Source organism: Fundulus heteroclitus, chromosome 4 (genome assembly GCF_011125445.2).
Source record: "Fundulus heteroclitus isolate FHET01 chromosome 4, MU-UCD_Fhet_4.1, whole genome shotgun sequence".
NCBI lineage: Eukaryota > Metazoa > Chordata > Actinopteri > Cyprinodontiformes > Fundulidae > Fundulus > Fundulus heteroclitus.
The window spans coordinates 7,665,580-7,681,640 of NC_046364.1; the positions used below are offsets into that span (position 1 = coordinate 7,665,580).

Here is a 16,061-nt window from a genome sequence, read left to right on the forward strand (position 1 = left end):
AGAGGCACAGGTAATTTTATCTACAACTCATGTGTCAAGAAAGTTGCTTGAAAAAAAGCACTTTCTCCTAAGTGATAAACTGAAGTTCTGTCGAAAACGGAGAAAAAAAATAGTCGAGTGCCTCATTAGACCATTAGGTTATTATATGACAAGAGTAACTCCACTGGCTTTTTGTTGTTTATCACTGTCACCTGATTAATGGCATAACAATACAACAGTTGTGTAAAATTCTTTAGTGCCTCTTGACACCGTTTTGTTTAACATAGATGGAAGGCAAACCAAATATGGACTATGGTTATGATGCACAATAAGCTGGTATTTAAATGACTTTAATTATTTGCAAAACGTATTTCATCACTGTAACTTTTCATATGCTGCAAACTCCCATGTATTTTATTGGAATTTGATGTGTTAGCCCAAAGTGGTGCATAATTATGAAGTGGAAGGAAAATGATAGATGAATTTTTTTTTAACAGCTTCAACTAAGAAAGGTGTGTGATTTGTTGAGCATTCATTTTCCAATTTTTTATATCTTTAATAAAATTAAATGCAGCCAAAAGTGAACATTATACATCAAATACACCCTCAAATCCCCCCTAAAGGGACACAATCAGAAAACAGTCTTCCTGAACACTACAATGCCAGGCAGCAGTGATACCCCATGCTTTCAGAAGCTGGGTCAAATCTCATGTTCCACTGAACTATTACGTAGGTAATATGATCTCTACATTCCCTAGGGAACGTGTTCTGATTCTCTAAAACACATCTGTCGTTATAAATAAGGTCTACGGGATGGAACACCGAAAAGAAGGGAAGAGTTTAGTGGGAATTGGCGCTAGATTGTCTCAGCTGTGCCGTGGGACCTTATCCCACCCCGTCTCGGTGTCCGACACAGCGTGGCAGTGACAGTCACACAGCAGGACAGCTCGCATATGCTCGTCACGTTTGGATGTCGCACAGGGATGACGTAAGTTACGCGTCAAGGTGGACAGTCTGTAACTTCGTGTATTTAATTGTAGAGTGATATACCCGCGAGTGTGTGGTAAGTATTGGACCTGTTTGTGTCTTTCAGATGCTTTTGGAGCATAACTTAAAAACATTGTGGTTTAATGCGTCATAATTAATTTTCTTAAACCGAACGTCTAGCTGCAAGTTAGCTGTTAGCTGCTAGCAACCAAGTTAATGGAATATTAAAAAGGTGCTTTAAAACCGGGATCGGTTGCCGTGTTACAGAGCTCTTATACATGAATTAGTGAAAGTATAATTTTGGGAAATTGACAATACCCCGATGAATTAAATCTGGTGAAAGGGGAGGTATTGTTTTAGCCCTAAGCAATAGCCACATAATGCTAGCATCATGTTTATATAGTGATAGCTGTTCTACCCTAGCAGCTCCTGCTGATAACTTTGCAAAAAACAAACTAACAAAACAAACAATTTTTGAGCTTCAATGCCTGCTTTTTTTTGTGCCACAAGTGAAGTAGTCATATTCTACTTAGTTTTATAGTTATAAGGAGTAAAGATGGGTTTAAAATAGCTGCCTCTGTCATGATTGCTCCTGCGTGTTAAACATAGGTGTATGGAATGCAGTGCTTTATCTCAGCCCACTTAGATGTCACAGTGGTAGTCTGTAGGTGTGGTTAGTGTTTAGCTTTGGCCAGCATTCATCTTTTTTTTTTATTTGTTAAGAAAATCAGTTTGATCAACTATCCAGATATATCAAGCCTTAGATTCCCCTACAGTCTAACAGCAAAGGCTATAATCAGCCAATCACTGCAGTACATATTAGGATACTTTGATTCACTGGCAAAGGGTTTATTGGTGTACTGTTTGTATTCAGAGTGTCCTGTAGTAGAGCAGCGGTTTTGCAAACTTTTTTCAATCCATGCCCCTTCTGTGTCCCAACCGAGTTGACGCACCCCCAATCCCCACATCTTCAAAAACACCAAATGCTATAAGCTTTTTTATAGCCATACTTAAAGGTGGTGTGTTTAAGTTAATCATGCTCAAATGACCAGAACACATAACTAAAGAATAAATAAATAAATAAAAAATTACAGTTCAAGTCACAAAAACACAACTATCATAGCACAGGTTATGGAAATAAAATTAGAACAGAATGTGAATTAAATTACAATAAAGTTACACACAACATCCACAACAGGATCCTGAGGATTTTCAGGATGCATTGGTGGCTCAGCCTGGAGCCAGAGAAAGAAAAAGACACTCAGTCAAACCTCAAAAGACAACCTGAAACGTCTCTGAAGCAGAGACCATCCAGGTGGATTCACGGTCTAAACTCTGATGATCTACCTGTGTGTGTTCTCTCTTTATCACATGTATCAGCTTCTAAATCTAGCGGCAGCTCTCACCCCCCAGGGGTGCGTGCTCTACACTTTGGGAATCCCTGCTTTAGAGCGATCCCAGGGCCCTGTATAATGTCTGTTGCCTTACTTCTCTCTTTGTTTTCCCACGAGTCCAATTTTCCTACCACTTTTCCGGAGTTTAACACATTTGGCCACTAAATTCCATATTACGTTTGGGCATCGAGGGGAGAAATATATAAGCAAAACCTCAGAAAGTCCTTTTAACCGCATATGTGTTTGCCAAAAAGGCCATGCGGCATTTGTCCCAGAGAGGAGTTGCACAATAAAGTGACTAAAACAATCTTTGTCGCAATATCAATATCTGCAATATCACAGCAACAAAGAGTGTAATCTTTGAGGCGCCATGCATCAAAACAGTGTTTTACATTGATATAATTGGCCCTTTTGGATGGACTTTTGCTACCCCCATAACAAAATATTGACCTTGGTTACAGATATCACTTAAAGTATATGATTGTGAGTACAGTGCATTGTGTTGCCGGAGCGGGAAGTAGTGGGAAAAATGTGTGATAATTGTGATTATTATTGTCAATACAATATTCAAGAATATTGTTTTTATTTTCCTAACATTATGCACCCCTATTCCTAAGCAAATAACATTAGCTAGGTGTAAATACTTAGATGTTTTTATATCTTATGCAGGATATATTTTTTACATTTTTCTGTAAATCGACTGCTGATTTTGTACTTGAACACTTAATATTTATTTGATTATGCCTTATCTGTTAATAATTGCACAGTATTTTTTTCTCTTCTCATAAGTTTTTCTCTTCTGCTGTACAGCTCAACTTTAAATTTAGCTCTTTCATTTTAATGAATCTAGTGTCGTGTGCCTACTGTCTGCTTGTTTTTGACACTGTCACATCCATATTTTCCCACTGAGGACAATAAAGGTATTTCTGTTCTAATTTATTCTATTCTACTTGTTTTATGGACTGAATGCAGTTGCGGTAGTTGTTTATGTTAAGCCCCACGTTCTCTTTAATCTGTGTTAATTGATAGTCCTGAAACTAGGAGCCATTTGGTGTCACCTAATGGCCTTCTTTCACCCACTATAACATTTGCATACTTTCTTTAATGATACAGCATGACTTATCTGAGAGTTTGTGTTCTGACACGTAGCGTATTGCCACTCTTGAGTTTAAAGAACCTTTCCCTGGAAACAGGATTTGGTTGTAAAGCTAGATAAGGTAATGGATTCTCAGCAAGTGAAAACTAGCTTTTTATTGCAGTTGAGGGCCACACCTGCATCTGACAGAGACCCAAGTTGGACCGAAACTTCCATTAAACATTTCTGACGCAATAGCAATGTTTGATTGCATTTCTTCTGGTTACTAATACAAAGACAAGTACTTACAAAAAAAAAAGGGCAACCGTTTTGGCCCCCTTAGTTTTAGAAATGCCTCAATCCATGATCAGTTCAGATATGCAGTAAAAAGTATGTAATATGTGCAAGTTGGAGTGGAAAAGTGACATCTTTATAATCTCCCGGTTTAATCCTCATATCATTTTCCACTAATGAAATTTCAATAGATGGAAATACAGCTGACACCCATTAATCTAGTCCATTTTGGATCAGAGTGATCAAAGTAGTATAACAATATTTGCTAAAGCTGTTATATGTCAAGTGACATGCGTTAACACTTTGCAAGCAAATACTGTATTCAGTCAACCAGATGGACTTTTACAGCCCTTGAAACCAATATAAATTTTAGTGGCTGAAATAATGTACTGATTTTTTTTGTTGTTACTACTTTAGATTATGGAGTTTTGCATTAATATAATCTTTGTAAGCCAAATATCCAATTTTTGTTTTATTTTTCTTCGACATCATTGATTAATCTCTAAAGAAAGTTCGTTTTTTTTCTTTTGTTTAAAAAACCCCACAAGTTTCCCCTTGTTTAACGGCTGAAACTAATTTAAGGTTCCACAACAGTGGAGATTTTTTGTAGCGCTGGTGCATATTTGTCTGTCAGTTAAAGAGGAAGCTACAGTTTCTTCCTTATAGTAGAAAAAAGATCTGTGTGAAAAATAATTCATAAAGAATTCAGAGCCACGCCTCCCAGTTCTTCCTTGTTATTTCCACTGAACAGATTTTTCATTAGGTAATGAGAACAGATGTTTCTTTTTTTTCCTTGGTACTTAAGAGCCCTAACCCTGTTTTATATGACAATCAAGTTACTCAGGTAAGGTATTGCCATCTAATGCGTTTAATGGTTTTCTCATTTTCTCACAGGAGATGTCGGCGTTGTGTGGCAACGGCTCCTTAGATGTGTGTCAAGAGGCTGCCGAGAAACAAGCAAGTATAAGATTACCTATATGCAAATTGGGCTCTAAGCTTATAAAACAAGAAGATACAAGACCATACAAATTGAATAATAAGTAAGATCACAATAATAAAAAAATGGTGGCGTGCTAAAACACTCCATTCCTAGTTGCAAAAGAATTTGGGCTATAAGAAACAGGCCAGAAACCAGAAACTAGCAAAGATGCAAGTGTTCCAAGATTGGCACAAGGATTTTCCGTGTTTCCTTGACACCCAAGTCAGTGTGCAGGATGCACTGTTCACCTCTGTGCTTTGGAACACAAAACAGAAACATGTCTTATTTGTATTTAGGAACACATTTTCTGGTCGCACGTGACCAATCTTAATATAATTTTTAGGGGGCTCGGATTGAGTTCAGTTTTCTGTGAATCTAGCCAAGGCTACCACAGTTAAACATTCACATGATTGCATGTGAATATGTCAAAATAGTGTCTGACAAGATGATTCCCAGTCTGCAGAAGCTTGGCAGAGGAGCAGCATGCCAGCATGATAACGGCTCAACGCGCAGTGCCAGAATTACATAAGAGCTTCTAAAGAACCTGAACAAAAAAAAAAGAGGGGGGGGGGGGGAATAACATGTCAGCCAACGTCCTAACACAATCTGCAACACTGACAGTGTGTATGCCAAGCAGTAGTGAAGAAAAATGATATATATATATATATATATATATATATATATATATATATATATATACTACCCGTTTTACTGGCCTTGGCCGCCATCCCATGAGTCTACTTTTTTATTAGAGTAAATCTGTTGGTAGGTGGTATAAACTTATGTTGCCATAAGTATTCTCTCACCCATCCAAATAATCAAAATCAGGTGTTCCAATCACATTTACAGCCACAGGTGTTTCAAATCAAGCTTCTAGGCATGCAGACTGTTTCTAAAAATATTTCTGAAGTAATGGGTCGCTCTCAGGAGCTCCGTGACTCCCAGCGTGGTTCTGTGATAGGATGCCACCGGTGCAACAAGTGCAGTTGTGATAACTTATGGATCAATGGGTGCTGAGGCACAGGTGTCAGAGGTCGTCAACTTCCAGCCTTCATATGGCCTTCAGATGAGCCCCAGAACAGAGAGTAGAGCGCTTCATGGAATGGGTTTCCATGGCCGACCAGCTGCATCCAAGCCATACAAGAGTCGGAGCGATCTAAGGAGTTGGATGCAGTGGTGTAAAGCACAACGCCACTGGACTCTAGTTCAGTTTTCGGTGGAGTGGCAAATCTGATGGACGAGTCTGGGTTTGGCGGATGTCAGGAGACATGTACTTGTCCGGCTGTATTGTGCCAAGTGTAAAGTTTACTGGAGGAGGATTCTGGCGTGGAGCTGTTTTTCAGGAGCTGGGCTTGACCCCTTGGGTCCAGTGAAAGGATCTCCCGACTGCTTCAGCATACCAAGAGATTTTGGACAACTCTACGCTCCCAACTTTGTGGGAACAATTTGTAGATGAGGTCTTCCAACATGACTGTGCACCAGCAAGGTCCATAAAGACATGGATGAGAGAGAGCTTGGTGTGGAGGACCTTGACAAGCCTGCACAGAGTCCTGGCCTCAATCCTACAGAAAACCTATTAACCCTGTTGTAGAGAAAGGAATCACCTTGTTACTTTTAGGACCAGAAATGGACAAAGTGTTCATACACAGCGCCATACTGTTTATTTTAGCCTTCTTCGTTAAAAGATGAAGAGCCATCAGCTGGTTAGTTTTGCGGTATGACCCTATGAATGAAGCATGCACTCACCCGCCACCTTATTGTCGTGCTATTAAATAATTTGACCCTCTTTTACTTTTAAAATGAGGTCTTATAGGTTTGTGCGTATGGATTTAATAAAGCGTGGGACGCGTTTGTAAGAGGTTTCAGTCTATATTTACGCGATACTGTTCCAGCGGATTTTTCAGTTGCACATCCATAAAGCAAATTTCTCTTTCCACCACACCCAAAAGGTGTTCTGTTGGACTGGAATCTGGAGACTGAATGTCATTGTGGTACAGCGAAGTCATCCACATGTTCAAAGACTAATACAAGGTGCATTTTCCCAATGGAAGTAGCCATTGGAACAAGGGTGTCCAATTCCAGTCTTTGATGGCCAAAGTCCTGCAGCTTTTAAATATGTCTCTGCTTCAAAATGACTCTGTCAAATAATTTGGTCATTAGCAAGACTCTGTTGAACTTGATTGCCCACTCAGGAGTGCCTGAGTAATGTAACTATTTGAGTCTGGTGTGATGAATCAGGCCCTCATCTAAAAGTTGCAGGACATCCTTCAAGGACTAAAGTTTGACCTCCCTTGAGTTAGAAGATGGGTTGCTGTGGTCATGAAAGGATGGAAGTATTTAGGTTGGCTGTGGCGTCCAACTAATGCTCAGTTAGTACCGAGGGCCTTTAAATGTCCCAAGAAAATGCCCCCCACACCATTACACAACCAACGGCTTGAAGTGATGATAGAAGATGTGATGGATTTGTGTTTTTCTGTTGCTTATGGCAGATTCTGACCCTGTCATCTGAATGTCGCACTTTAAATCTCGACTCAATGGACAAATCAACGTATTTCCAATCTGGTATTGTGGTCGGTTGGCTTTCTGTCACTTTAAACCCGTTTGCTATTTCTTCTCTGACATCAACGAGGCATTTTTGTTCGCACAACTGCAACATTTTCTCTTTTTCTGACCATTATGTGTAAGCCCCAGAGATGGATGTCCTTGAAAATCCCAGCAGATCAGCAGTCTCTGAAATGCTCCGACTAGCCTATTCAAAGTCTTTCAAATCTCCTTTCTTATCCATTTCAATACTCTTTGAACAAGTTATATTTGCCATTTCTAGATGCCTGAAGGCATTAAGTTATTACCCTGTGATTGACTGCCTATTTTTGTTATCAAGCATCTGAAAAGGGGTACATAGAAAAGTGGTCACTGAGTGTATTTTACGTTTTGTTCTCCTTCCAGTAACTAAAGTTGAAGATATTACTATGTAGTTAGTCTAGAATGAAATTTTATAGAGTAGTTTTACTTTTTATAAAGTATAACTTTAAAAACGTCAGTGTCACATATTGACAGATTTAATCATATTTAAATTGTATTGAAGTTATTTATCTATGAAAACTACTTTTAAAATAACATGTTTACTTGATGTTATTCCCGTGAAAGAGCCATTTCTGCTGATACGGCACCACTGGTAGTGACGTTGTTTAACCATAAGTCCCTCATGTCTTAGTGACCGGTCATGTGTGTGTGTGTGTGTGTGTATGTGTGTTCCAGGAGAAGGAGCATCCTCGTGTTCTCATTCCCGAGCTGTGCCGGCTCTTCTACCAGCTAGGATGGGTGACTGGGACTGGTGGTGGGATCAGCTTGAGACGAGGGTTCGTAGGGTTTACATTCGCTGCTGAATGGGTTTCTTTCTATGCTTCGTCATCCGACTGTGATTGTCTATTCCATCTAATTTAGTTAAAGGAAGATTCATTTCAGCTGGCCTATAACTTGTCGCATATCTCCGACAGTGGCAATTATTAAGTTCTATTTGTGGAATTGCTTTGGAGTATCCATCCGCGGAGAGTTCAGCAGGAGGTCAGCTGTGCCGAGGTAGTGTTTAGAAATCAAAGGTAAAGGCATAAGGCAACAATTTTGTAACAACAAACTGGAATTCAAATTGAAGGCTTTTGACAGGTTATTACTTACATGAATGAAGTCTGTGGGTTTAGATGGCTGCCACAAAGAGAGCACCGCCCATTAGCAAAGCTGTTTGAAATGTAGAATTGCAGACGTTTATTGAAGTCAACAAGGAATCATGATGAAACCCCCGATAAGCTAAATAAGTTTCACCGACTGCCGCTCCACGTGCATCTGTATTTCAGTCAGACAGAAAAACACTGTAATGCTAAAGCGATTCAAGGAAGAGTTTCCCTTTCATCTCGCTTAATTATGCCCAAGATTGCTATATAAAATTCCTACTCCCTCTGCAGCATATATCCTGTGCAGAGGCTGTATTTTTTTTTCTTCCATCCTCCTAACAAAAACATCCATTTGAAATAAGCCTGCCTTTAAAGAATGAGTCTGGCCCCAACATTTATTATCTCCTCGCTGTGTTTTCAGATGATAAACAATTGGATTCCTTGAGGTAACGCAAACAAGATTTTCGCAAGCAGAGGTTAAACTGATCAAGGAGCCTGAGTGCATATTATCCTAATGTTATAGGATGATATACAGAAAGCGCTTTTGCTTTTTCGTTGCGAGTGCTGGCCTGAATTTTAAGTTTGGAATCTTTTTCCACCCTTGCTGCAGTTTTGGTTTGAGTCAGAAATGACTCACAGACTGAGGCAGCCTCATCAAAGCCTCCTATCAAAATCAATAAGGTACTTCTTTATCTGGACAGGTTTGTTGCCCGATAGAGTTGAGTACAATAGCTTTATCCTTTGCATTCTATTTAGAAATGTTAACACCCTAAAACAAGATTATGCCAAAGATTTGGAGGGGATCATCTAGCACCTTTGGATTTAATGCCGTTATTCTGCATTTATTTCCATTTCATTTCAGACTCTCCTACATTAGATGTTGCCATCGAGGCTGCGAATATGAATTTTTGCAGCTAATACAATGCACTGGTAGCAAAAAGAGATTAGTTGGCATGCATAAAATCCTGAATTATCTGATACCAATCGAAGACTTTTATTCAGACACAAACAAGGTGCATAACAAACAAAAACAGACCGAAAAAGATTTTTTATTTTTTTCCTCGTTTTATGTCACTTCTTGCATGTCAAAGATGAAATAAGCTTGTCACTGCAGTAGGGCAGGGTGATATGGACCTAAATAATATCTCATAATATCTCAATATGTTTTTCTTTTCATAAAGTAGGCATCTCTAAATCAAAGCTTTAACCCAAATGTCTCACAGGCACATTTCTTAACAAACAGCTGTAAATAAATATGAGAAACAACTGAAAAAAAACCTACATGAATACATAAAAGTATAATTCTAACAACAACATAGACCGTCTCGACACAAATGATATAGACTCATCTTATATCTCTTTTAAAAAACTCTCGATATATTTTAAAATCTCAATATATTGCCCAGCCCTGCAGTGGAGTCCTTTTCTTTTGAAATCCTTCATCCTCTTGGCATGAAAAAATATTTTCCCGAGCACTAATACGTAACTATTTCTTTATAACTCTCAGTGACCAGATCTACATTGCACCGTCAGGCGTTCAGAAGGAGAGAATACAGGTGAGCAGGTTACACAAAGCATTACCGGCAAACGCGCTGACTCACAGTTCTCATTAACTCTGCTACGGTTCATGTCATTCCTGTCTTGTGATTTTCAGCCAGAGGATATGTTTGTGTGTGACATAGAGGAGAGAGACATCAGCTGTCCGCCCGCTTGGAAGAAGTTAAAGAAAAGCCAGTGTACACCACTTTTTATGAATGCCTACACCATGAGAGGTTAGTCACCCCGGTGCATGGCATACCGGCTCTGCTAACCTGTTTCCAGTCACGTGTAGCTTTGTTATGAGCGTTGTAGATCATCCATTTTGTGAATGCGATCATTCGTTTTAAAGTTCCATAAACTTTAAACTTTTGGCAAAAGACCGGAAGAGAATTTATATTACGGGGTGTGAGAATGGAAAATGTATGTGTCTGAACTGCAATTTTGAAGCCTTGAGTTTGACATTTGTCACCATCCTTTTCTCCTTTTATCCTCTCTAAAAGAGGATATACCTTAAGTCAGGAATGAAACTTACAAAGTAATGTAGACATATTTGTGAATTTTTTTGAAGCTTTATATACACTTAACCCTAAGACTGAACTACTACAGCAAGCAAATCCAGGGTTCATCCCTTTTAAGTGAAAATATGATATGTGAAAGTTGTATTGACTTAGCATTTTGTGCGAAAAATGAGTGCTTTTGAATGGAGCGATGTGCTGCAATGCGTTGTTTGCCCCTCAGTGACATAATAATGTCATCTTTGGGGTGTTATATTGTTTATGAACTGGACAAGGGCCAGTCACAGGTAATGGACATATACCGAGGTTTTAAAAGGTTAGTTTTAAAAGTGCTGAAAAAAATTCATGTTTTATTTACAGTTTAAAGAGATCTCAGATAAATTGCCATCGTGAGCAGAGTTTTCTATGGAGTTTTCTGTAGAGTGATGCAGCGCTGGTCCTCCCCAACTTCCTGGTGTTTTAAATGAAACGAAAGCTTTTCATACATCCTTTTTTTTTTCAGTAACAGAAAAGAGAAATTCAGCTGCTTGAAAATGTTTCCAACAGGACGGAGGTTAAAGGACCTTACACATGGCTGTTTTTAAAGCTGCAGTTGGGAAGCTACCAGCATCTGTTAAACAGCAGCTAGCTGGAGTCTTTAACCGGATAATATCAGCTTGTTACCCTGCCGCTGTTATGCTGAAGAGACATTTTTCAAAAAGACATAAAACTCTGCAAAAATTGAAAACCACTCCTACATTTAGTGTGTTAAGTTTTTCAGTGGTAGGCATAACATTGTCTTTTTTCTGTTTTATACAAAAGCATTCAGTTGGCGCTAAACGTTTTTACTCGAACGCTATGAAACCGCATTTTTTTCCTCAAGGAAATCATATGGTGAAAATCTCCAACCGAATCAGGAATACCATGCGCTGAAGATCAATTCAAAACAGTTGAGGAGCATAGAATTACAAAGTCTGCTGTTTCTATGTGCATTTTGTCTGCTTAATACATTCAGGACTAACATTCAGTGATCGGCTAAATGAAATTTGCTTTGGGGATTTTGAGTCAGAGAGATTTTGGGGGCTTCTTTGGAAGAGTTTGTCAGAAATTAAACTTGTAGCAACACTGTTCTTGCTTGAAGACATGTTGCTTAAGTTTCCCCACCATCTGCCCATCTCTCTTATCCTTTTACTCTTCGTCTCCCAGGAGTGTCTTTACTTGGCTTCAGATCTTTGGCCAAAAGCAAGTATTTAGTTGTTGGTGTTGTGGCCTGCAGCTAACCTGCATACTCATGATAGGTAACCGACACCTCCAGAAAATATTGACAAAGGCTATAGATTCATCTCTGTAGCTGCAGTTTTGATAAAAAAAAAAGCATTAAGAAGAGTGTTGACCGATGTAAACAATGTTAAGTATTTAATGAAATCCCTCACCACAAATTGATGGCGTTTCACTTATTCCTCCTGCTTTTGAACACAAGGCCAGTTTGTTTCCTCTAGCAGATTGTTGAGCTTCTAATATTGGAGTCTATAAGTGCACAGTTTAGTTTTTCATTTCATATTCTGCGGTTTGTTCCATTTAATTCCTTAAGTTGTGTCATAAATAACATTTAGGAGAGAACAGTACTTAAAAAGCTGAAATTGTTTTCCTCTTTGCTTAAACTCAGGGGCACAGGCAGTTATACACACCCACTCCAAGGCTGCTGTCATGGCAACGCTGCTGTATCCTGGCAAAGATTTCAGAATAACGCACCAGGAAATGATAAAGGGGATTCGTAAGGACACTGCAGGCACAAACTATCGGTAGGTAATCAGGCAGCAAGCACTAGTAAAGTCAGGAGAAAGGTTTAATCTCCCGATAAAAGTGAAACATTCAGCTCATCTGCAAACATTTGCAATTTAAATGAAAACTCTCCCTCCAAACTTAATTTATCTGCGTGTTGTTCTGAAACAAGTTAATGCGCTGTGAAATTTGACAGTGGAAAATCTTATCCTCCTCTGGTCCTGATCTATTTTAAAATGTTTTTACAATCAACCGGCTTGGCTTTTGTCTTTCATCGTAGCTCAGAAAGGCATAACTCACTGTGCGTCTGGTTCACTGCATGACTGGTTCACTATTTCCTCATAATAAGAATATGCCAGCACTTTTCTGACGCTATGCCTAAATGTGCCCGGTCTTGTTATATCTTTTCCCCCCAATAACTCTCAGATGCTTGATGGTTGATTGGATTTCTTATCTTTCCAGACTTGTCTGCACTGCTTTTGAAATGTCCATATTAGGGGTGTCAAAAAGAAAAGATCAATATCTCAGTATATTCAATTGCAAGAGAGCTGATCATTTAAAGATAATCATTTGTGTCAAAATGTGTTTAAAGTGACCCATTTACATTTTCCCAAATCAGCCGCTGCCTTGCCCGTCGCCACTCACCCGACCAAAAGGGTGAGTTTCAAACTCTGCTAATATGTTGAGTACAGGCAGAAAACAAAGAAGGACAGGGGGAAAAAAATGCTGAAGGAAGCCACATGCTAGCTGAGGTAGCGCTACGAGCTAACATTATGAGACTGATGTTTGAGAGAAACTGGGCAGAGAGAAAGCAGGCATGCAGCAGGACTGGGGGAAATGCACCAACAATAATGTCTCAACATTTTTAGGCTGAATGCCCAAATACGGTGTTTTCATCTTGATATGATTTTCTTTTCATAAAGTAATTATAAGGCATCTCTGAATCAAAGCGTCAGGGATCAGGTATTTCCTGGCCAGTGATGATGACTGGCCAATATGCCGCTTTAGATTCCAAGCATTACTTTCTGCTAAAACCTGGAGGGGACAGTGGCTACAACCCCCTGGAGCTGGGTCCTAAGCAGCTCTCTTAACCCCAGAGTGGAGAAGGTGCACTTTAATACCGCTCACACACCATGCAGAGCTCAGCTGTGGAGCGTCCCGGCAGCTTCCTAAATTGCTTTTTGGAGTGCTTTTGGGGTGGGCGGGGATTCTTCATCGTAGGGGGGGAAACCTCTCATTCCCCCTGGTCTCACAGCCTCAGAGGAATTTCAACACGGAGCTGAGGCTTCGCGAGGCTTTCTTCCAACTGCAATCAGCCTCGCTGTTTAAGTCCTTTTAATGTGAACGACATAAATGCTTTTACTTTTGATTTGATGTTTAATACTCGCTGTGAAATTTTTCACAGTGGTTGCCGTTTCACCATGGAAAAAAAAAACGATCAGCTGACTCATTTTTAATACACATGCATTGACCACTTATGCATTGACCACTTATAGTTGAACCTAGGCGTGAGGAGAGCAGAAAATGAGGAGGAACCTGGCAAATGTTCGGGTACAGCTGTAATCTATTAAAGGAAATTGTGTGCTATTGTGCATGCGCAAGGTTTTATAAATCAGATTTTTTTTGTATACATATGCTTTTAGTAAGGATTCTATGCAAAGTTTATGAATGAGACTCCAGGTATCGCCTGTTTTTGGGTTTGTCTCATTGTTGCCTCTTTAGTGCCCCCATTGTTAATATCATTAACACCAACACTGCTGACAACCTTTACTACTAAACTGACCAGATCAATATTCCAGAAGTTTAACCATCTTGATCTTATACTCTGACTTAAAAGTTTCCCTTTAAATTTTTTTTTTTTTTTTTTTTTTTTTTTTTTGGAGCATTTCACTTTGCAGTGTAATTATTGCTCCAGAATGTACCACTTGAGAAGGTTTTAATGGTGCATGGATTCTGTCTTTGATACCTCGCCTTTGTAGGTATGATGACATGCTGGTAGTTCCTATTATTGAAAACACACCAGAGGAGAAGGACTTGAAAGACAGGATGGCCCGAGCAATGGAAGAATACCCGGATTCATGCGCAGTTCTTGTTCGCAGACATGGTGTCTATGTCTGGGGCGAGTCCTGGGAAAAAGCAAAGACAATGTGAGCATTTCTTTATTTTTTTTTTCCAGCACTATTATTCCCACTAACTCTAATCTAGCATGGATCATGTATTTGTATAATTAAATCCAGCGTGCACATAACAAAGAAAGCAAATTTAGATTCGTTTTTTTTACGTCGTAATTATGTCCGTTGCAGGTGTGAATGCTATGATTACCTGTTCGACATTGCCGTCCAGATGAAGCAGTGCGGTTTGGACCCCTCGGCGCTTCCAGTGGAAGAAAAGGGAATAGTGTGACATTTTCTGGCGCTTATTTTTGAGATATTTGTTACAGAAAGGTTAGCCGAGTTCAATCAGGGGAGCAGATTGTAATCATTTGCCTTTCACGGCAGCCTGCCTCAAAATGGATGAAATGTGATGGTAAGGGCAAATTCGGGGTTGAAGATCGAATGCCTGTAATCTGGAGGTACCTGCAGGTACACTGTAAAGCACTGTGGGACAACTCACAAGAGAGTAGCTGTCAAACCGATGTCCTCAGGTTCAAATGCCTTTCTGTTCAAGCCTGGCTGCACCGAAATCAAGGTAGCTGCATGTCAGGGAGAACTGGAACACAGGTCTTGCTTAATCTTTAATACGTTTGCCTCAGTGAATGAAACATGATAAAATGCCACTTGTGACTCCATGGGCTTTTGTTTACTCGTGTCTGTCCCTTTCATTTTGTAAGCCAAATTTCAAATTAAACATCTCATTTGCAAATGAGACAAAATGTTGACTGATGGGATAAAAAAAAAAAATAAAACACAACTTACACTCAAGTGCCTGTGGTCATTTTGTCAAACATCTTTCACAGAAAATAACTCTGCGGGGCTTGAAAGGACCCTTGCTGCGTTCATGGACATCCTTTCAGTCCCACACCACCATTCCAACAGCAGGCACGCATGCTTGGTGCAGAACTTGCACAGCGCCCGTAGATCCTCGCACAGCATGCGTTCAGTTGTGTGCATACGCGTTTCTCATGAAAGGCAGAGTTGTCATTTTTTTAACAAGCTCCCTTTGCTGCCACCATCCCAGCGCTTCCACAACTTTACTCACTCAAAACAGAGCGCTGTCAAATGCGCCTCGGGCTTGTTAGAAAGTGAAGGGGGAGGGGGGCAGGGGGGCTAAAACAAAATAACAAAAAACCTTTTTTGTGCTGCCAAGATTCCTCACCTCCTAATGAGGAATTCAGATAAATCTTCTCCCAAAGAAAACCAAACACCGGTCCAAAAGATAAAAAAGGACAGTGTGAACATCACAAGTATCTGAATATATATATATATATATATATATATATATATATATATATATATATATATTTTTTTTTTTTTTTAATCATATCTTGAAAAGATAAACATAAAAAAGTGCAAACATTTGGCACTCTCAAAGTATGACTGGAAAAGAAAACATTCCGTGAGCCTTAATCATTGCAAATGTTGCCAAATTTCATATTTTCTTTTATCGTGCATTTAGATTAATATTTATCACCTGTCTAAAAAGTTCACTTACAGACACATTAAGACTACAGCATGAGAGCTCTGGAGGGACACTGTGGCACATCAATCACACATGGAATGAGGCCAGCTTGGCACAGAAATCTTTGTCACACATACCTCATGATTTAGTTGAACTACTGGACAGGTACTGTCATACAGTAGAAAAACGACCCTCTATGTCTTTTTCTAAACTTGACCTGGTTTGAACATGACATGAAGTCAAGGAAAGATG

The 16,061-nt window shown here is 39.5% G+C and overlaps 1 protein-coding gene across 2 annotated transcripts; it reads left to right on the forward strand.

Moving 5' to 3' along the window:
• The first annotated feature begins 850 nt into the window (after nt 1-850).
• LOC105919053 (APAF1 interacting protein) lies at nt 851-15,112 on the forward strand. 2 transcript variants are annotated; one of them, XM_021311585.2, is made up of 8 exons: nt 851-967; nt 4,624-4,686; nt 7,967-8,067; nt 9,884-9,932; nt 10,031-10,148; nt 12,076-12,211; nt 14,171-14,338; nt 14,495-15,112. In XM_021311585.2, exons 1-8 carry the CDS (start codon nt 950-952, stop codon nt 14,592-14,594), a joined length of 753 nt encoding a protein of 250 aa, XP_021167260.1. In that variant the 5' UTR covers nt 851-949; the 3' UTR covers nt 14,595-15,112. The 2 variants fall into 2 exon arrangements, with proteins under 2 accessions (XP_021167260.1, XP_012709737.1); XM_012854283.3 differs by having other exon boundaries at nt 947-1,042.
• Nucleotides 15,113-16,061: the final 949 nt, after the last annotated feature.